The sequence below is a fragment of the Herpailurus yagouaroundi genome, unplaced genomic scaffold (genome assembly GCF_014898765.1).
Source record: "Herpailurus yagouaroundi ecotype Mexico unplaced genomic scaffold, PumYag 162, whole genome shotgun sequence".
NCBI classification, from domain to species: domain Eukaryota; kingdom Metazoa; phylum Chordata; class Mammalia; order Carnivora; family Felidae; genus Herpailurus; species Herpailurus yagouaroundi.
Genome location: NW_024412403.1, coordinates 6885134 through 6906313, shown reverse-complemented (window position 1 = coordinate 6906313; position 21180 = coordinate 6885134). Strand labels below are relative to the sequence as shown.

The 21180-nt window shown below is 49.0% G+C and overlaps 1 protein-coding gene across 1 annotated transcript; it reads left to right on the top strand.

Moving 5' to 3' along the window:
* The first annotated feature begins 1310 nt into the window (after positions 1 to 1310).
* On the top strand, positions 1311 to 14860 carry ETS2 (ETS proto-oncogene 2, transcription factor). The gene is made up of 8 exons (XM_040483910.1): positions 1311 to 1505; positions 3056 to 3175; positions 3521 to 3721; positions 5534 to 5617; positions 6569 to 6790; positions 7898 to 8161; positions 10436 to 10554; positions 11295 to 14860. The coding sequence occupies exons 2-8, from the start codon at positions 3106 to 3108 to the stop codon at positions 11508 to 11510; spliced, it is 1176 nt and encodes a 391-aa protein (XP_040339844.1). The 5' UTR covers positions 1311 to 1505; positions 3056 to 3105; the 3' UTR covers positions 11511 to 14860.
* Positions 14861 to 21180: the final 6320 nt, after the last annotated feature.

The window sequence follows — 21180 nt, the reverse complement described above, 5'->3', positions numbered from 1 at the left end:
TTCCTGACTTTAAAAAAAGAACTTCCAGCCAGGAAAGGAAAGGCATTTCTTGGTCACCTGGGGAAATGTTACTGGGAATTAAAAAAATAATAATAATAATTAATTGGCTATTTCACTGAAATTGGTCCTGTGGTATAGTTTATAAGTCCAGATGAGGATTTCGAACTTACTTGATTGTTTATTCCCTTAGGTTTCTGGCAGTCAGACATTAGAGTCTCGGGTTTTGGGGGGCTGGGCTCCCATATCGTTGGGACATCGCTGTGTTGAGTGTTTTAGGCTGCGGTCCAACTTCTGCCTGCCCTCTTACGTAATGCGTCATTCATTGTTCCGCATTTCTAGAAAGAAAGCACACAAACCGATTTTATTTGTAAATGTGTTGCACATTTTTTAAATTGATGACTCAACAGATGGTTCATTGTATTACACATAACACGGGATTTCCAGTGTATGTTGGAAAAACATAACCATCTTTTACATTGTTACTCAGCAAGTCAGGCAGTGATGAATCAAGACTTTATCTGTTACTTATAAACAAGTCTTCCATTAAAGGCTACTTTCATAACTGTTAGATGAAATTATCTTAGATCGACACAGTGTGGGGTTTATCTTTCTCTGTGTCACCATTCTCTTTTTCCCCTAAGCTATAGATAGTTGAACTTGAAACCTTTTTCCTTTGGAAATCTTTCTCCTTAGTAGATGATGTGGGGTAGAGGTCTTTGCAACCCCTTAACTTTTATAAAAGTAAACCTTAAGGTGTTTTTTTCATATCCATTACTATTTTCTGGACCATTGGAGTTGATGAGTGAAAAAAAAAAAAAACTAGTTTCAATTAAAGTGTTTTGTGGTTAAACATAAAGATAACTGCTTCCATAAATAAAGTAATTTATTTCACTGTTTGCTTCTCAGTTTTCACTCAGTCATTCGTCTTCCCTTTAACGGCAATGAGCTAAAACTGCCCGACTGAGGGTAGTTTTTGCTTTTGTGCCCAGTCTGACTGAATTTCCCTCTGATGTAGTGGAGGGACCAGGTGTTTGGACCAGGTGGGTCTCTTAGTCTGGTCCAGTCCTGTTCTTCCAAAGTTCCATTATTTTTAGGTTTGTTTACTTCGTTTCTTCGTTGAAGTTAATTATTAAGCCATTAAAAATAAATTCCTGGGTTATCCTGACTCTGCGAGGTCAGTGAAATGATCCCGAGTAAAATGGAACCCTCCCCATCACTTTGACTGTCTCGTAAGTCTGGTCTGAGAGCGCTCGGTGGTCTGGTCCATTGGTGGCTTTATAATTGCCAGTTTCGTCAGGCTATGTCGGGACGATTACCCATGGACCACTTTTAAAACAGGTGATTAAATGGGTTGAAATATTAATTCCCGTTTTCTTTTCCATCTGTTTCCCAGCGCCAGCCAGCTTTGGACACCTTCGATGGGTCCCTGTTTGCGGTTTTCCCCTCTCTAAATGAAGAGCAGACACTCCAGGAAGTGCCCACAGGCTTGGATTCAATTTCTCATGGTAATTTGTTACTCAGACTTGACAAAGTGTGCCTAGTTCGGTTACTAAAGAGGCGACCATTTGCAAGCGGCCACGGTTGGTGTCTTCAGTCTTTGGCATGCAAAGTCGGTGACTCTGGACCTGGGAGAAGACAGTTTTCTCACTATGAACGTGCTGGCTCTGGTGTCTTCGGCTGCCAGGCGCCCCCCAGCCAGAGCAAATGCCCTGCTGGGACCAACCTGTAGGGGAGCCCCTGAGATTTCCACTGGAATGTTTGCAACACTGTAGCCAGCCTGGGTCCGGTCTCCCAGGCGCACCTGCAAAGCCAATGATTAAAATGCACCCCAGCTTCTCTGTCTGGGGTCTCCTCATTAGTTAGATCATCCACCCCACCCCGTAGTCTTGGGGCAACAAATGACACTTGCTAATATCTGCCCGCCCGTATGTATTTATTTCTGTAGTTCTTAATGTCATGGCTTATCGTTTTTAAAGGGACAGCAGTCAGATAATGCCTGTACAATTACTGGGATAGGGTTATTCGTTGGAAACATTCCAGAGATTACTTTGTCATACGAAGTAGGTGCTGGAAAATACAGCCCAGAAAACTAATTAAAACACAGATGCCTGCCTAAGTATACCATCATGCGGTCGTTTATCATTCATGAAATTGCTGAGGGAACCCGGAGAAAATTGGTTTTCAATAAAAATTGCAGGTGCGCTGACGTGACCGGGGCTAAATGCTGTGTGTTCACATTACACCAGAAGGCCCTTTACCTGCTGCTTATTTGAATGGAGGTAACTTCAGATTGTACATTTACAGGGGCACCTGGGTGGCCCAGTCGGTTAAGCGTCCCACTTCGGCTCAGGTCATAATCTCACAGCTCCTGAGTTCGAGCCCCACGTCGGGCTCTGTCTCTGTCTCCTTCAAAAATGAATAAACATTTAAAAAAAAATTCTTTTAAATGGTAGATTATACATTTACCGTCCCTTAAAACCTTTGACTGAAACCACCTACTGTCTTTCATTGTTTAAAAATTTTAAAAGAGGGGTGCCTGGGTGGCGCAGTCGGTTGAGCGTCCGACTTCAGCCAGGTCACGATCTCGCGGTCCGGGAGTTCGAGCCCCGCGTCGGGCTCTGGGCTGACGGCTCGGAGCCTGGAGCCTGTTTCCGATTCTGTGTCTCCCTGTCTCTCTGCCCCTCCCCCGTTCATGCTCTGTCTCTCTCTGTCCCAAAAATAAATAAACGTTGAAAAAAAAAAAAATTAAAAAAAAAAATTTTAAAAGAGATTTAGATAGGCATTTCATCTAAGGATAATGGCAAAATAATTTGCAAAATAAAATAAAACTTGCACTTTATTTTCATAAGTGTAGCTGTGAGATGTAGGATATTTTCTGAATTTCTACCCCTCCCTGCCCAAATTTTTGATAATATTTATACTCTCTTAAGGAATTACGTCAAGGTTTGAGATCAAAATTGTTCTTTCCTGAAAACTTAACAAGATTTCTCCCCTGAATTCAGTATGTGGTCGTGCCAGCTTCCAGTCCTCATGTCCCCATGGGGTTTCTTTCTAGATGCATCCAGCTGTGAGTTACCTCTGTTAACGCCGTGCAGCAAGGCCGTGATGAGTCAAGCCTTAAAAGCTACCTTCAGCGGCTTCAAGAAGGAGCAGCACCGTCTTGGCATCCCGAAGAGTAAGGGCCACTTTTTCCAGTAGTTTCTCTGAGTCTGGGTTGTACTGGAAGAACGAATCTGACCGTCATTGCTTGGGATGACGGCTGGGTCTTCCCCAGGCAGCTTGCAGGGTGGCGGGGGTGTGCGTAACCCGAGCCAGTGATGGTTTCAGACCCGTCAACCGGCCGAACACTCAGTCCGGCACCGTTGTTGCTGTCTTAGAGTTTACTGGGTGTCTTTCCCCTCTGCCCGGTCTCTGGTACACATCCGGACTTTGCCGGCAGATCAGGAACGACACTGCCCTCACTTCCTCCCTCCCGTTTTCTCCCTGTGTGTGTCTGTCTGTCCTTCCCTCCCCCGGACAGACCCCTGGCTGTGGACCGAGCAGCAAGTATGCCAATGGCTCCTCTGGGCCACCAGCGAGTTCAGCCTGGTCAACGTCAATCTCCAGAGGTTCGGCATGAATGGCCACATGTTATGCAACCTGGGCAAGGAGCGTTTTCTGGAGCTGGCACCTGACTTTGTGGGCGACATTCTCTGGGAGCATCTGGAGCAGATGATCAAAGGTACCCGCTGTGGGGCCTGGCTCCTGCTCGCCGAGGAGAGCCGTGGCAGGGAAGAGGGATGGAAGGGGGAGCGGTGCTCTGTAATCGTATGGTTGGGGTTCCGAATTACGTAAAGGGCCTGAAAATGCCACCGGAGTGAGTCAGATGTGTGGCCGTGATTAGAGGGTTTTTAATCCACTGAAGTGTGTGTGTGTGTGTGGAATGGAGCATAGCCACGAGGCAGTGACCTGAGTCACTAACTCGTTGACCGTGGTCAGATGGCATGTGTCAGAGGAGTGCGTGTTGGCTCAGATATGGAGGCCAACAGAACTCCCAGGTGCTGGGGTGCATCTTAGAGAACCCGAAGGAGCAAGTTGCCCTGAGCGAAAGGGAGCTTTTATTCAGACACACTCCGTGCATTTTACAGTAAGTTTTCCTAAGACCCAATGGAATGCAACAACAAGAATTTCCTCTGGTTTTATCTATTTAAACAAATGCAGAAGTGATTGATAGATGTTTACACGCTGACATGTTCTGCAGAAACTGGCCATTGGATAAAAAGAACTCTCCTCAGATAGAAAGTCTTTAATTTTTTTTTTAATGTTTATTTTTGAGAGAGAGAGAGGCAGAGCGTGAGCAAGGGAGGGGCAGAGAGGCAGGGACACACAGAATCCGAAGCAGGCTCCGGGCTCCGAGCTGTCAGCACAGACCTCGACGTGGGGCTCGAACTTGTGAACTGTGAGATCATGATCCGAATCGAAGTCGGACGCTTAACCGGCTGAGCCACCCAGACGCCCCCAGAAAGTCTTGATTTAGACCTTATAAGAGTGTTGGCAGCAATGTTAACAACACATCTAGTTAAAAAAAAAAAAAAATTATAGGAAAGGATCAAGTTATAAATATGAGAAAATCAGTTCATTGGTAGAGTTCAGAGAAATAGTCCTCATTCACTTGATTTTAAACCCTGTGTTTCAACACCTTTTACAGACCCAGGATCTTTGAAAGACTTTAGGTTTCAGCCACCATTTCTTTTAGGCTGTGGCCTCTGGGGGCCAAGGAAGCTTATTTGTGAAGACCCCCAAATCCTTCCTGAACTTGGACAAGTCTGATTTGACGAGTTTCTGGTGAATCTGCTCACTGGCGGGTTGGGCCTGTCTGACCATCACTCAGGGTGTGAGTGTGTGTGGGCCTGGATTTGTGGGTGTGTGTGGTTCAGTGTGTTTGTAGGGAGTAAGCACACACAGGGAATGCTAATAACCTTTTCCTTTTCAAAGTTCCCAGCCCCTGGGACAGATGGAACTTCATAAATATCTAACTACCTCTTGACGGCAGGGGTGAATTAAATTCACGGTCTAGATATTTGAAATGATGCCGTAGAACGTTTAGCTTGGCCAGTGACAGCGCTCATGGTGGAGAACTCACTCTAGTTATTAGAAAATGTGTTGCTATCTCCGGTTTTTTAAAAAGACCAAATGACACTGATTACCGTCTGATTAAATGTGGAGCACAGGGGCGCCTGGGTGGCTCAGTCGGCTGAGCGTCCGACTTCGGCTCAGGTCATGATCTCACGGCTCAGGTCAAGTCCCACATTGGGCCATCTGCTGTCAGCACAGAGCCCCCATCAGATCCTGTTCCCCTCTCTCTCTGCCCCTCCCCCGCTCACACTCTCTGTCTCTCTCAAAAATAAATTAAAAAAAAATCTTTAAAAAAATTTTAAAAAACGTGAAGCGTAAACGCATTTCGATATTCTAAAATAACCGTACGATAGTAATTTGGGAATAAATGTTTTTAACCTTGATTTGCAATCCTATGCCTCCTGTATCTGTTTTTCAGAAAACCAAGAAAAGACAGAAGATCAGTATGAAGAAAATTCACACCTCAACTCCGTTCCTCATTGGATTAATAGCAATTCACTAGGTCAGTCCAATCGATTCTTGCCCTGAAGACCTTGGTTTCAAGCTTTTCTATTAAATTTGCACTCTCCACCCCCACGAAAAAAATAAAAATAAAAATAAATTTGGACTCCCTGGCGCACAGTCTTGGCCTGCACTGTCCCCATGTGGTGACGACACGTGGCTCTTGATGCATGGCTGGTCCACGTTGAGACGTGTGGTAAATAATACACATCTGCAACGATAATTGGTACTATTGAGTCAGATAAAAGGTTAAAATTAATTTCACCTGTTTATTTTCAGTTTGCTGTTGCGGCTACTGGAAAATCTAACGTTGGCTGAGTGCCTGGCATGATCTTTGCCTGGCCAGTGCCGTCTAAGGCAGTCTGTAGAGCCCAGGGGCAGAGCGAAGGGGGCTGACAGTTGTAGTCAGAGCTGGTGCAATCAGTAAGAGGTGACAGGCACGGGAAGCATGTAGAAGGCAATTCTAAATTTGCTCTGAACTTTGGAGTTCAAAGAAGTGTCCTGGAATTCGGGTCTTCCCTTCTGGTCACTGACACTGATGAGTGTGGATTACAGATGGTCCCCCCCCCGCCCCCCCCCCCCCCAGCCAGCAGAGGGAGGGGATGTTCCCTTGCAAGGCACACGCTGGGTGGCAAATCACTTACTCCCTCCGAGCCTTAGAAACTGAAAGAGCCAGTGACCTCTGCCATCCCGAGGCAGGATGAAAGCATTTGATAAACCAGAGCCGTAGAAATGCTAACATCGAGGCACCGCATCTCGGTCCGGGGAATTTTGGAAAAGGGCTCCCTGGCTTCAGAAGAGCTGTTGCCGAAGTCCACGTCCCCCCACGGTTTCGTGGAGGGTGAGAGCGCGCAGAACGGGTTGTGTTTGGTTCGGTTCGAGGGCACAGAGGGTCTCTGATGACCACGTCGCTCCTGCCTAACAACTCTGCCGTCCGATCGTTGTGTCCCAGGCTTTGGCGTGGAGCAGGCAGCGTATGGCGTGCAGACACAGAATTACCCCAAAGGCTGCCTCCTGGACGTGTGTCCATCATCCTCAGCACCCAGCGCACTCGGTTCTGAGCAGGACTTTCAGATGCTCCCCAAGTCTCGACTCAACACCGTCAGCGTCAGTTACTGCCCCGTCAGTCAGGACTTCCCAGGCGGCAGCTTGAACCTTCTCGCTGGCGGTTCTGGTAAGTCAGGGCTCCAGGCTTGATTCAGACAGTTGCACAGTGAGGGGAGCTTCTCACGCAGCTCGGCCTGGATTCAGCCTTTGGAGGAGGGCACAGGTCCCCTCTGTGTCCCAAGTGCTGTGGGGCACTGTTGCAGGGGACAGATGGTCTCCGCAAACATCGACTCCCGCTATGTTTCACGCTCTGAGCCGGGCACCGCGGGTATTGAGCAAACAAGGCATGGTCTCTGCTCTCGCAGCTGGATTCCTCCACTCAGTGGGCTATTTTGGGAGAAAACGTAGGAATGTGACATTCCTGCATGTGGGAGAAAACGTAGGAATATGACAGATTTCTTTTTATGGAGGCGCACACGTACAACGCACAAATCTCGGCTTGTACTGCCGGCTGACTGTTTACATATATGCCCCTGAGTAAGTAACAGCCACCCAGATGGAGATAGAGAAGCTTCCAGCCTCCCAGAAGACCCCATCACGTGCCTTCCATCGGTAGCGTCCACACAGCAAGAGGAAACCATTGTCTTGACTGCTGTCATCATAGATTAGATTTTCCTGCCCGTGAACTTGATATAAATGGAATCCTAGCGCTCTGTTTTCTTGTGCCTTTTGTTCCTCATTGTGTCTGAGACCCATGCATGTGGTTGGATGTGGCAGACAATTGTCCTTTTCTTTCTTTTTTTTTGTTTTAAGAGTGAGTGGGGGAGGGGCAGAGAGAGAGGGAGACCCAGAATCCGAAGCGGGCTCCAGGCTCCGAGCTGTCAGCACAGAGCCCGACGTGGGGCTCAAACCCACGAACTGGGAGATCATGATCTGAGCCGAAGTTGGGGGCTTAACAGGCGCCCCCCGGTTTTCCTTTTCATTGCTGTGTAATACTCCATCCTGCAGAGCTGCACTTGGTTCAGCCATGCTGCTGCTGGGTGCTGAGGTTGTATGGCACATTAGTCATCAGGACCGAGTGCCTCGTGGAGGAGCTTTGTGAGCAGTCCCCAGGGGGGTTGGTGTCCATGCTGCTGCAAAGCCCCAGACCAGCCTGAGGTCCCTCGCGGCTCAGTAACACCGGACGGTCCCCTGCCCCGAGGAGTCAGCGTCCGTGCCCGGTTGTCTTTGCCAGGAAAGCCCCGGGACCGTGACTCCCCCGAGAACGGCACGGACAGCTTCGAGAGCTCGGACTCGCTGCTGCAGTCCTGGAACAGCCAGTCGTCGCTGCTGGACGTGCAGCGAGTGCCTTCCTTCGAGAGCTTCGAGGATGACTGCAGCCAGTCCCTGTGCCTCAACAAGCCGACCATGTCCTTCAAGGACTACATCCAGGAGCGGAGCGACCCGGTGGAGCAGGGCAAACCAGTCATACCTGCGGCGGTGCTGGCCGGCTTCACAGGTGAGCGCATCGCCCGGGTCTCCCCGTCACCTCCCCGGGCCCCGCCCGGCCACAGCGCCGCATTATTTATCCAGGGTGTTTCTGGTTGGAGCACATTGTATTCACACCCCGCGTTGCCTGCGTGGCCGTCATCCCGAATCGGGCAGGCCGCATCCCCGATTTCTAAAACGGCCAACGTTGCAGGGATTTCGCACACCCAGCTCGGTGGCGGGGATGCGCTTCCAGGGGCGGCTCCCTCACCTGGGGTGTGCAGGGCCGGCCTGCAGGGGAGACGGCTGGGGCGCACGCACGGGGCCTGCGGAGGCCTTAGCTCTGACTCACCCCCTCCAGGAATTCCAAAGAACGTCAGCCAGCCCGGGGAGGGACAGGAGCCCGCCTGCAATAACACGGGGGCTGTTTACCTTTTCGTGTTTCTAAAATCCATCTTATTTTTAAGATTTGGGCGAGAGCTATTTTAGGCAACGGATAAATATTAAGGCTGCTTCTGGAAGCAGATATTTCCAGTGCTTGAGCAAAATTACCAAGATTTTTTTTTTTCATTGCTTCATAGGTCCTTAAATGTGTGTGGGTGTTTTTGGTTTTTTTTTTTTCATATTTTGACCATATGGAGCCACTGGATTAAAAAAAAATACCTATGGAAAAACAACTCACAGGTTAAAGTAAGAATACAGAGGGATCCTTTTTTTTTTTTTTTTTTTTTTTTTTTGTCGTCCCAAACGTCCACAGAAATGGGCTTGGTGAGAAAATAAACAGCCATGGTGGTCTTCATTTTAAGATTCGTTACCATTTGCCAACTGTCAGCTCTTTGTGGCTAACTAGGCGCGAATAGGGTTGGCGATCCTTGGGACAGCCCAGCGCAGGTGAGGGCAGTAACCGGCTTTACAGTTGGGGCGGTTGGCTCAGAAGTAGACAGCTTTCCGGGCACATAGGTAACCTGGTTGTGTCTGCTTCCAGAACTCCTGCCCTTCGTGTTTTCTAGCCTTATTGATGATGGCCATGGGGTCTTGAGGAACAGCTCTTTGATGGGTGTGTGATTCGGGGCAAGACACCTGGCATCTGAGCGCACCTCCTCTTTAAAGCAATGTTACAGGGATGCCTGGGCGGCTCAGTCGGTTAAGCCTCTGACTGTGGCTCAGGTCATGATGTCACGGTTCGCGGGTTTGAGCCCCGCGTCGATCTCGGCGCTGACAGCTCGGAGCCTGGAGCCTACTTCGGATTCTGTGTCTCCCTCCCTCTCTCTGCCCCTCTCCCGCTCATGCTTTTGCTCTCACTCTCAAAAATAAATTAAAAAAAAAAACAAAACACATTAAAAATAAATAAATAAAAGAGTGTTACAGGGCGCCTGGGTGGCTCAGTCGGTTAAGCATCCACCTCTCGGTTTCGGCTCAGGTCATGATCTCACGGTTCGTGAGTTCGAGCCCCGTGTCAGGCTCTGTGCTGACAGTGCGGAGCCTGCAGATTCTCTTTCTCCTTCCCCACTCAGTCTGTCTGTCTCTCTCTCAAAATAAGTAAACTTTAAAAAAATAAATAAAATACAGTGATAACCCTCTTCACAAGGTGGGGGTTCTAAATATTACCCAGGAAAGGTATATGAAAAGCAAAGCATCCCTCACCAGAGGTGGTGAAGCAATGGATACAACCCCAGATGCCCAACTCACTGTTGAGTAAACTGAGTCCTGGATTAAGCAATTTACCCACCCTCATTCAAGTCAGGAAGGTGCAGCGTAGGATTCCTTGAATGGCGTGCCTCATTCTGTGGGGAAACGCCCCTTCAGCCACCCCCGCCCCTGTCCTGCTGGGTGGCTCTAGAAATAAACCCTGAAACTTATTACATAAGGAACAATTAAACAGGATGAGGAATCTTTTTTAAAAGATTTTAAGGCATCTCTGCACCCACCATGGGGCTCGAACTCACAACCCCGAGGGCAAGAGTCGCACGCTCCCCCGACCGAGCCAGCTGGGCGCCCTCGAGCTGAGGAATTTTCATGTCTAGAGTCGGTGGCCCTGAGTTTTTTTCCAGAAGACCAAACTCGGCGATCCTTAAGGGCCCAGTGACCCCTTGTTTCTGGAGTGGGAGGCGGGGAGGAAGATGCCCTATTCGGTCTCTAGCCTGGTGCCGTTGAAGTGTCACCACCCTTGAACCGGGTCGTCATGTTGGTCCCCTGTCCGGAGGTGGGTCTCACAGGGCTCCGGCAGCCGAGGTCACTAGGAGGACGAAAGCCTTGCCGAACTGTAAATCTGTAAAAACGTGTAACCCGCCCCTTCCCCCCGCAGGAAGCGGACCTATTCAGCTGTGGCAGTTCCTCCTGGAATTACTCTCGGACAAGTCCTGCCAGCCGTTCATCAGCTGGACCGGGGACGGATGGGAGTTCAAGCTCGCTGACCCCGATGAGGTATGGCCAGGGCTCGGGAAGTCCATCTCTGGGCTCAGAACCCTGATTTCCTCACCTTAGGCCCAGCTGGGCACACGGCAGGGTCCATGGCTACTAACCAGAGCAGCTCTAGTGTCCCGTGGGTGTGCACGCGGGCACCGGGCAGGCTTCTCCGTCTTGCTCTCTCCTCTGATGTAGAGGCACAAGCGGTAAACTGAGGGTCTCTCCCGACCACTCGCAAATGCCGTGGGGAGTTTGCCTTTTCCCCCCGCAGCCCCGTGCTGGTCCTCGGGGCTTCCCCTCTGCAGGAGGAGGCCGGGGGCAGATCCGAGACCCTCCCCTGCAGGCCTTAGAGAGGCCCGTGATCTCTGGCAGCAGGAAGGTGCAAAGAAGCACCGAGGAATGCATACCGTCCCGTGGCTCAGGACCACACCCGGCAGCTGTTGGCTGGGGTGCCTGGAATAGGAGCCCGGGGGGGGGGGGGGGGGGGACAGCGTTTCCCTTGCGTTGGAGCCGCCTGACCGTGAACCATCGCTTCAGGCCACAGGAGGCGGCGCGGCGGGTGGGGGCCCCTCCCTCCGTCCTCAGAGACACGGTGCCCCGGCAGGTGCCCTGAAACAGAGCACACACCCCCAGGGCTCGTGAGGGCCGGCCCGGTTCTCTCCGGGTAAGCGGGCACGACCACCCTCATCGGGGGAGTAGGTCCCCCCGCTTTTTCTTTACCTGCCCAGTTGAAGTCTCTCCCTCCGTGTCCGCCGCAGGTGGCCCGCCGGTGGGGGAAGAGGAAAAACAAGCCCAAGATGAACTACGAGAAGCTGAGCCGCGGTTTGCGCTACTACTACGACAAGAACATCATCCACAAGACATCGGGCAAGCGCTACGTGTACCGCTTCGTGTGCGACCTGCAGCACCTGCTGGGGTTCACCCCCGAGGAACTGCACGCCATCCTGGGCGTCCAGCCCGACACGGAGGACTGAGGCCCGCGGGGCCCCGACCGGAGCCGGCCCCGCCCGCGTGGGCCCCCCCACCCCCCACCCCGAGGACCCTGACAGGCGGCGTTGATCGCGTCCCGGAGAGTCGCCGCGGAGCAGTGGCCTTGTTCCCTCCGAAACCGCGGGTTTTCCGCCACCAGGAAGCACGGTTTCTCGCTCGGAGAGCCTGCCGACTTGGAACACGCTGCTGATGACGCTCTTAACGTTAGAACGACCGAGAAAGAAGCACTGGGAAGCCGCCCTGGCCGCCCCCCATCCCCGAGCAGGCTGTGTGACCGGAACGTCCGGGCTCTCGGAGAGTCTCAAAGGAGCGAGCCTGTCTGGGTCACGCGCATTTTGGGGTTTTTTTGTTTTTGTTTGTTTGTTTCTCGTAAGTTTCTTTCCGCCTCTGGCAGCCGGGAATCACAAAGGCAGGGGTGTTCTGTTCGGTTCAGAGAGGCGGAGGGGCGGTGCAGGGAGACTGTGGTGCCGTTTCAGGAGTCAGGTTTGTATATATGACTGTAGTCTCCTCGTTGCTGTCTGAATCCTCTAATGGTCCTATTTAACAAAAACTGTACATTGTAAGTTAAAATAATTCCGTAAGCGTACGTGGAGCAGGAACGCAGAGCCCGTGTGGCATTCTGCAAACGTCACGTCTGCCCGGCCAGACGCAGAAGTTGTAAAGCCGTGTGTTATTTACATTCAATATGCCTACAGGTGTAAGTTCTGAGAGGGTCAGTCCCTTGTTTTTGTTTTGTTTTGCCCGGATTATCATCCGGCAAGGACTTTGTACATTTGGGAATTTTTATAAAAACACTTAATGTTATTATCTGGAGGCACATGTAGCCTCCGCTTTCTCCTTAATTGTAACGTAAAAGCTATAGAGCAGTATTTTTCTTGACGAATGGCATATGTTTTCCATTCCTGTGCATGCCTTTAAACCAGTTGATACGCAAACCTTCTTTTATTTTTTAGTTCGACCGGGTTTCCCCGACGACTAACGTCCCCTGACCAGCCATTCCCTTCCCATGGTCCACCTCCGCGCCCCAAATTATTCTGTATGATTAAAATAAGAATGCTATTTTTGGAAATATGTGGCTCCTTTTCAGAGATCAGGAAGGATTTATGTAGCAGCTATTTTTACTGCAGAAGTAACTCACTGGAAAAAATGCAATTTGTAAGAAAGCTTTATTTTTATCTGCACTCCATGTAAAGTTAAACGTATTGTACAGAGCTGAAGGTTGGGGCCGGTGAGGGGAGGGGAGGGGGACCTTCACGAAGTCTGTTGGTCATGAACGAAACTCGAATTTTTTCCCTGGCCTGGCTCACCTGTCGGGTCGTGGGCTGTCTGGACACGCACGATGCTGTTCCTTTCTGCTCAGTGCCCGCAGCGGCACGGGTCTTTGTTCCTATTTTCGTGGAAGCTGAATGCCCAGAGGCAAAGAGAGGGCACAGAAAACGGGAGAGAGAATCCTTTGGAGGGGTCGACTTGCAGAAATGTTGTGCGCCCGACGGGAGACTCCCGTGGTTGTTTCAAAGGAGCGCCTGGGTCCGCGAGCAGTCAGGATGCTTGAAAATGATCGAGTCGACCTGGTTTCGGAGCCTCACCGACTTCACTCGAGATGTGAGAGGCCACTCAGAGGAGTGGCTGACGTCCCCGGAGAGGAGTCCATCTATGTATTGAGACCACGAAACTGGGTGCGGGGGGCAGCTGGGAACAGCAACACCAGAGCTGGGGACTCTAAGTACCTACCCGAGACCGTTTCCAGTGTCTTTAAGCACAGGATGTTTTTCTCAAGCGGGACATGTTTATCACTCAGACATCTGTTTATAACATCAACAGACATGTGACCGGGAATGTCTTTCTGCCAAAGGGGATCTTAGCCCTTGGCTCATTTTAAATGGGGTTGAACCACATGAAATTGCCAATATTGGACTTTTTTAGAAACTTACAAAGTTGGCAGTGTCATGTGGTTCAACCTAAGTTACAGAAACCAAAGTCCATCATAAACCTTTGGTGTGGTCATGCACAGAACTGAAGTATAAAGATTTTGTAATCTGGCCTTTTCTCTTGCAAATAATAAAGTATTTTGTTTATATATACGCCTCCTGGTAAGGGTCCTCATTCTTCCCACCCCGACAGGGGATGAGGGGAGGTGGTATGATATTGAGCTCTGATCCATTGTCCTCTCAGCAGCTTTCCGTCTGTTGAGAGTCACAAGTCCATTTAACCGATTTTACACACAGGTCACCTAGTAAATCATGACCAAATCTCAGCCACCTGTGAGCTCTTCCTGACGGAATCCCGAGAAAGTGTTTGCTTAAAGCAAAAAAAAAAAAAAAAAAAAAAAAAAATCTTTTAAGAAGGGGTTAGAATGGAAAGACACAGGTGTCTTGTCTTTGCCAAGGGGTCGGCAGAGGGAACACAGGGGATGGTAGGATGTTGATGTGAGGAACATAAGAACTTCAGTCTCAAAAACTTTCTCCAGGGTGCCTGACATTGCTGAGCTGACTGAGGTCAGGGTGATGATCCTGGGACACCTGTTCTCAAACACACTTCAGAATTAGGATACGGCACCTGGGTGGCTCAGTCTGTTAAGTATCTCACTCTTGATTGTGGCTCAGGTCATGATCTCATGGGTTTGTGAGATCGAACCCAGCGTGCTGACAGCACAGAGCCTACTTGGTATTCTCTCTCTCTCTCTCTCTCTCTCTCTCTCTCTCTCTCAATAAGCTAAAAACACAAGTTAGGATGCCAACAAAGAGGTGGGTTATAATCAGTGATGTGCTGGATCCCTCTCACCACAGGCTAGAGGGAGAGCAGGTCCCTTCCCAACTTTGCATCAATAACATATTGGCACCTTGAAAGTGGTCGTGATGAGAGCATTTATACCACGGAAATCAGCGGACACTATAAATCAGGGCTCCCTTCAAGGCCCCTCAGGGAGCTGGTTGTTAAACATTTACCAAAACACCACTGGCATCGGTGTTCACCATATTAATAATTAGAACAAATTTTGCAATGCAATTCCTTTTTAAAGTAACATTGTTATGAAAAATAACTTTTCCAAAAAAACAAAGGGAGCATTGTTTTACATGTTTCCAAATTTCTCTGATGTCTGGTTGAAAAGAGAGCTGGGTTCTTATATTTTCTTCTGCATTTTGTCTCTTGCAATATATTTTGGAGGAAATCAAGTCTCACACAGATACATAATTGGAACAGAGGAGTATTTGGGAGATGTTTGGGATAATTGTGTGTATTTTATACTAAACCTAACCTGGCAAATGAAAGTTATTTAAAGGTTCACTGCAGTTGGAATATGAAACCATACCAATAAACTTTCCTGTGATTACAGTAAATTCCATTGGTCTGTCTTGCACTTTGAGTGGATCATTTACCCAGGAGTGATTTTGTAATATCACACATTAGTCATTTGGAAAATATTGCTTCAAAATGTTGACACATTTCAATGTCTAATATCAAACAATCACATTAATTACCACCATCACCAATTTCACCAGGAAAGTACTGAGCATCTATCAAGCTCACAGTGGCAATGTAAATTTTCAGAAATTCAGATTTTCACTTGAAAGTTCAATTTTTATCATTGGCAACAAATAGTCTTAAGTTTCTTCGAAATGACAGACTCATTTCATTTGCTTGTGAGGAAATACCCGTCAGATACCCAAGTCTGAATAAACATAACTTGTCAGTTGTTCTTGCAGGTAAAAATGGCGTCCATGGATAAAGTGGTTAGTTTAGCTTGCAACTCATACAAATGCATGATGCATTTCCCGGGACAACCAATCTACCTTAGCATGCAGCAGTTCTTCGTGTGTACTGTTACCCAGAAGTTAAAAACGTGTATTCACTCATTAATAAAATTACTTTTTACTCCTTTATCAAGGACATTTTTAAATGGAACTGGTATTTTTTTTTTTCCCTACCAGTACATGGTGGTGAAGAATGCAGTGATGGCTGGGACAGTTAATGCTAAGGCCCCAGCAATTTTACACACCTTTGCCTTTGCAAAGTATCTGAAAGGGTGTCAGAGCCCCACAGATATCTGTGGACCTCACTTTGAGAAATGTTCTGGAAAGCAGAGCAGCTCACCCAGAACGGAGTGGAACAGGGACCAGAAGGTGGCCAGGAATCAGGTGAAGAGAATTTTCCTTTCTCCTTCCAGATCCAGGGTCCATCCTTCCAATCTTACCCTTTCATAGCCAGTTAAGATGAGCAGTTTTATGTAAAACAAAAAGGATTATCTAATGTTCTACCTGATAAGGAAATAAGGTGAAATGGATATTCTCAAAGTCCTTCTCCTACCGTCCTTCACTCTTTGTCCTTTTCCATATGTCACTCCAATTCTCTCTTTTTTTTTAAGTTTTTTTGCTTGAGAGAGAGAGAGAGAGAGAGAACAAGCAGGGGAGGAGCAGAGAGGAGAGACAGAATCCCAACCAGGCTCCACGCCATCAGGGCAGAGCCCAGTGTGGGGCTCAAACCCACAAACCACGAGATCATGACCCAAGCTGAGACCAAGAGTCGAACACTTAACTGGCCAAGCCACCCAAGTTCTTCTCTAAATCTTTTTTGGATGTAGTGTATTTTACATTTTAAAAGTTTATTTTTAACATAGTCAAAACTGAAGTCATGAAAGGCAAACAACTCAGCCCACCCCATGTCCTGGTTGTTCCCCATGCAGAGGCCTCAGAGGTCCTCAGATCTGCAAATGGTGGACACTCAAAGCGATAATGATTCAGAGCCTGAAGGGGCTGCTCCATTGGGTGGGTGAGGTAGTGAGGTACAGAATGTGGGGGCCAGAGCAGGTGGAGACGGAACAGGGTGGGTGGGGAGGGCAGTAACCTCTCTCATCACCTCTTTGGAAACATCAAGTTGACGGTAGAGTTTGTCATGCTGTGGCCTGCCCTTGGGTTATGGTTCTCACCCAACTGTTCATGCACTGCTGCATGACCTTGGGCATGTGACTTCATTGCACAGTGCCTCAGTTTCCCCTCCATAAAGTGGAGTCACGGGGCGGTCATGGGTGGATGAATCCATCATTTGTTTAAGATTGTGGGAAGTTAGTGACCTGAGGGTCTCCATTTAAGTCATGAGCAAAGGGATGGGGCGCCTGGGTGGCGCAGTCGGTTAAGCGTCCGACTTCAGCCAGGTCACGATCTCGTGGTCCGTGAGTTCGAGCCCTGCGTCGGGCTCTGGGCTGATGGCTCAGAGCCTGGAGCCTGTTTCCGATTCTGTGTCTCCCTCTGTCTCTGCCCCTCCCCCGTTCATGCTCTGTCTCTCTCTGTCCCAAAAATAAATAAAAAACGTTGAAAAAAATAATAATAAGTCATGAGCAAAGGGGTCTGTGAAGAAAATACAGCTCCTGACCATCATGTCTCTGTTTTCATAAGAAGAAACCCAGGCTGCAGAGTTTGGCAAGAAAGCTGGCATTTAATTCAATCAGGACTCAGACTTAGGCCTTCCGTTTCCAGATGCTGTTTTCTTGCCATGATAACCACGCTGCGTTTTGTTTAAATCATTATAAATCCTACCCAGGGGCTCCCCCAAGCTTCCAGTTCCTCCTTCTGTTCTGTTTTGAACACAGTGCACAGCCCTTGAATTTTAAAATTATCCACGAGCCTTCTACCCAAAGGACACACAGTCCTCATACACGCAGCAGCTGGTCACGGCTAGTTTAGTTTGAGCAGATGCGTGAATCCCATAATCGGGGCCAGATGTTAATCTGTCTTTTCTGAAAAAGCTGCACAAAAGGGTGAGGCTCAATGCAGTGAAGGGGGAAACCCCTTATTGTGTAATTCTTTTGAAACGCCTGGGCAGGGTTTGAACATGTGATTCTACTTGAAATCTGACATTCAGGGAAATATGATTTTTGTCATAGCTGGTGATGACACCTTCACAACTGGAATGGACATCGCCTTTGTCCATGTGCTATGAGTAACTGTCCCCTCCTTGCCTCCCCAAGTCATGTTCAGTGGCAAGATAGCCCAGGATTGCCAAATCTGACCCCCACCAACAGTTTCCATATCTATGGTTTCATACTCTCCAGCCAGGGCTCAACACACATGTGTGTTTGCATGGCATGGGGCTGGAAATGATGATTCACGGAAGCCCATGGCCCAGATTGGCTGGCAAATGACGTGTCCTGGGGATGCTGGGGGCAACAAACGGTACAAAGAACATGAGGTCTGGAGCAAGAAGGTTGTGCATCAGCTGTGGCCCATCTCCACGTAAAGCCCATGAGAAACACCTTTGCCATTTGCTCGTAAACTCCATCAAACTGGCTAACAAAGAGGTTATTTTTCATCACAGCACAAATGTGTAATTAACAATTGTGAAATACAATAGCATTGGCATCATCTCCCTGGGATTCCGGGAGGTCGGTTTCGTTACGTTCATTTTACAGATGTGGGAACGGAGGCTTGGAGAGGTTAAAGCCCTATGTTCAAACTGGAGGAGCTTCTTTGGACTCAGCAGTGGCCTCTGATCTGTCCTGACCGTGGGCTTGGGGGTGGTCAAGGCCTCCAGGGCTTGGAGCCCAGAGCCACCCCCGCCTCAGACGAGGGGCTGGATGGGCTCTCAACACTGTCACCCTCATCTGCCCCATCCATCCTAGGCATTGTCATCAGTGGTACAGGTGTTCTTAGCCTTTCCGCCCTGGGGATGGAGTGAGTGCATCATCTCACGGACACAGCACCTTGGCCAGAGCTCTCAGACCCTGAGCAATCAGACTCGTATTTTTGATCAAATTTACACGAGCCTAGGCTTCTGCTTCCCCAAACAATGTACGAACCCCATAAGACCCTCCAAGGGGAGCCCCAACAGTTTAGTTAACTTTTATTCAGTCGTTTTCATATTCACCCCTCCCCCAACCATTCATTCACAAGCAGCTCTTAAACGTCAACCACTAGGAACGTAGAGATCACAGAAAGCCAGATACTCTATGCTTTTCTAGGAGCCAGTTAAGTGAAGGAGCCCAGGAGTGATGACGTTAAGAGCAACTGAGTTCCATTTAGCACCAGGGCCTGGGCCTGGGTCCCAGTGCTACCCTTGCACCTGTGGCTGGCGTTTCTCCAATAGCTGTGCGTGACAGCGGTGGCATTGCAACAAGAGGTGACAAGGAATCAACCTTACTGGGCGCTGGGGTAGGTGTTGGGGGTCCACAGGTTCACCGAAATGTCTCTGAGCTCAACCCTGCAGCCGGGAATAAGACGATCCTCCGAACACGTGTGTGCACACACACACACTCATGCTTACATGCATCCTCGCACAAACACACATGCACACTCACACTTACACATGCGCACACAGCACCCTGTGCTGGCCTCTGTCCCTGTCCCTCTTTCTGTTGGTCACCACGTCTCTTCTCTTCTCTATCGGCTTCCTGGGGCGGCTGTCACACAATACCCACCTTGGGAGGCTCAAACAAGGTAAATCCGTCATCTCCCACTTCTGGAGGACAGGAGTCCCCAAGCAAGGTGTTAGGGGGCAAGATTCCCTTCAGAGGACTATGAGGGAGGATCTGCTCCGGGCCTTGCTCCCTGTCTTGTCACTGGCCATCTTCCCCGGTGTCGCCATATTGCCTTCTCTCCCCACACGTTTCTGCCCACATTTCCTCTTCTATGTGGACACAGTCCCACGGGATTAGGGCCCGTGACTTTAACTTGATTACCTCTGTAAAGACTCCATTTATAAGTAAGGTCCCATTCTGAGGTCCTGGGAGTGAGGACTTCAATATTTGAATTCTGCAAGAACGTAGTTCAACCCATAACATCTCCCAACACTAAAGAAGTTAAAATCAGCAGAAGCAGACCTGGGGATGCCAGTCCTTGCACACGGACTTGGGCCAGTGGTAGAGGTACACTACAAATTCAAGGGCAACTATTACAAATTATTTTAATTTTTTAAAGTTTATTTATTTTTATCTTGAGAGGGAGCACAAGCAAGGGAGGGGCAAAGAGAAAGAGAGACAGAATCCCAAGCAGGCTCTGCACCATAAGCACAGAGCCTGATGGGGGGCTTGAACTTACAAACTGTGAGGTCATGACCCAAGCCGAGATCAAGAGTTGGACCCTTAGCCAACCGAGCCACCCAGGTGCCCCAACTACTATAAATCATTAAAAGAAGTTTGATTCCAAGAGAGAAGATAAAACAAAATCTTATACATTGCTCAACTAAAACCACAGAATGCAGAAAAGGAGTTTAAAAAAAAAGAAACAGAACAAGGGTGACAAAGGAAGACAGTCAGAAATGTGATAGGTATCAACCCACAAATGTTGATAATCACTGTAAATGTTAATGGTCTAAATATATGAATTAAAAGACAGAGACTGAATGGATAAACGCACACACACACACACACACACACACACACACACACAACAAGACCCAACTCTATGTTATCTACAAGAAACTCACTTTCACTATAAAGACACAGATTAAGAGTACAGGGATAGAGAAAGGTATACGACAGTGACAGTAATTTTAAAAAGCTGGGATCACTGTATTAAAGTCACACAAGCTGAATACAGAGCAAGGAAAATGACCAGGGGCTCGGGGGGGGGGGGGGGGGGGAAGGGAGGGAAGGAGGGAGGAATGAACAGGGGGAGCCCTGGGGGATTTTCAGGGCAGCAAAACTATTCTGTAGACTCTGGACCGGTACACTTATGACAGAGTGTATTTGTCGAACACCGGAGAATGCACAACACAGACAGTGATTCCTAATGTAAGTTATGGACTTTAGATGATAATAATATACCAATGCTGCTTCCTCACTAGTATGGATATACTACACTAATGCGAGTTGTCAACAGTAGGGGGTTCTTAACAAGGGAGGCAAGGGGGTATATGCGAACTCTCCATACGTTCCATTCCATTTTTCTTCAAACGTAAAATTAACTACAAAAAATAAAATCTAGGGGCACCTGGGTGGCTCAGCTGGTTAAGAGTCCGACCCTTGATTTTGGCTCAGTTCAAGATCTCACGGGTTGTGGGATCCGGCCCCTAGTCAGGCCGTGTGCTGACAACACAGAACATGCTTGGGATTCTCGCTCTCTCGCCCTCTCTCTGCCCCTCCCCCATTATGCACAAATGCTCTCTTTCTCTCTCTCAAAATAAATACATAATTTTCAAAAAGTCTACTTAAACAGCTCTCGCTTCAGACCATGGGCCACCTCCTCCCTCATCACCAAACCTGCTCAGAGTACTTGTTCTGTCCATCCAGAGGGCCCCCACAGCCTAAGCCTGGAACCCCTCGGGACACCTGACCAGCCTTACTGACTTCTCTCTTCCCCTCTCAGACAAGGAGAGTGGGAACGGCCTCTTCCATCAGGGTCCCAGGGGACGGACGAGGGGCTCGGAGCTGGACTCTGCCGCAGAGATACTGGGCCCCTCCAGGGGCCCACTTCCGAGGTGACTCGCTGGACTGGGGGCCCTCCCCCGGGCACCGCGGGAGACATGGCTGTGGATGGAGGGCCGCACGAGGGAAACGGCCACTGTGTCACCCTGTAGAAGCATTACCCCCTCACAGGAGCACCAGGATTGGACAAGGACAGGCTGGCTGCACAGAACCCACGACATTGTAAGACCCTGCCAGTTCCTGATTTCTCCCCAGTTGTTAGGATTGGAATCCTGGTCCCTTAGTAGCTTTGGGGACAG

Excerpts from the sequence above, each read along its gene's own strand:
- ETS2 (XM_040483910.1), top strand. The coding sequence starts at position 3,106 with ATGAGTCAAGCCTTAAAAGCTACCTTCAGCGGCTTCAAGAAGGAGCAG. Across the intron at positions 3,722-5,533 it reads TCTGGAGCAGATGATCAAAG|AAAACCAAGAAAAGACAGAA; the intron begins GTACCCGCTGTG and ends TCTGTTTTTCAG. Across the intron at positions 10,555-11,294 it reads AGCTCGCTGACCCCGATGAG|GTGGCCCGCCGGTGGGGGAA; the intron begins GTATGGCCAGGG and ends TGTCCGCCGCAG.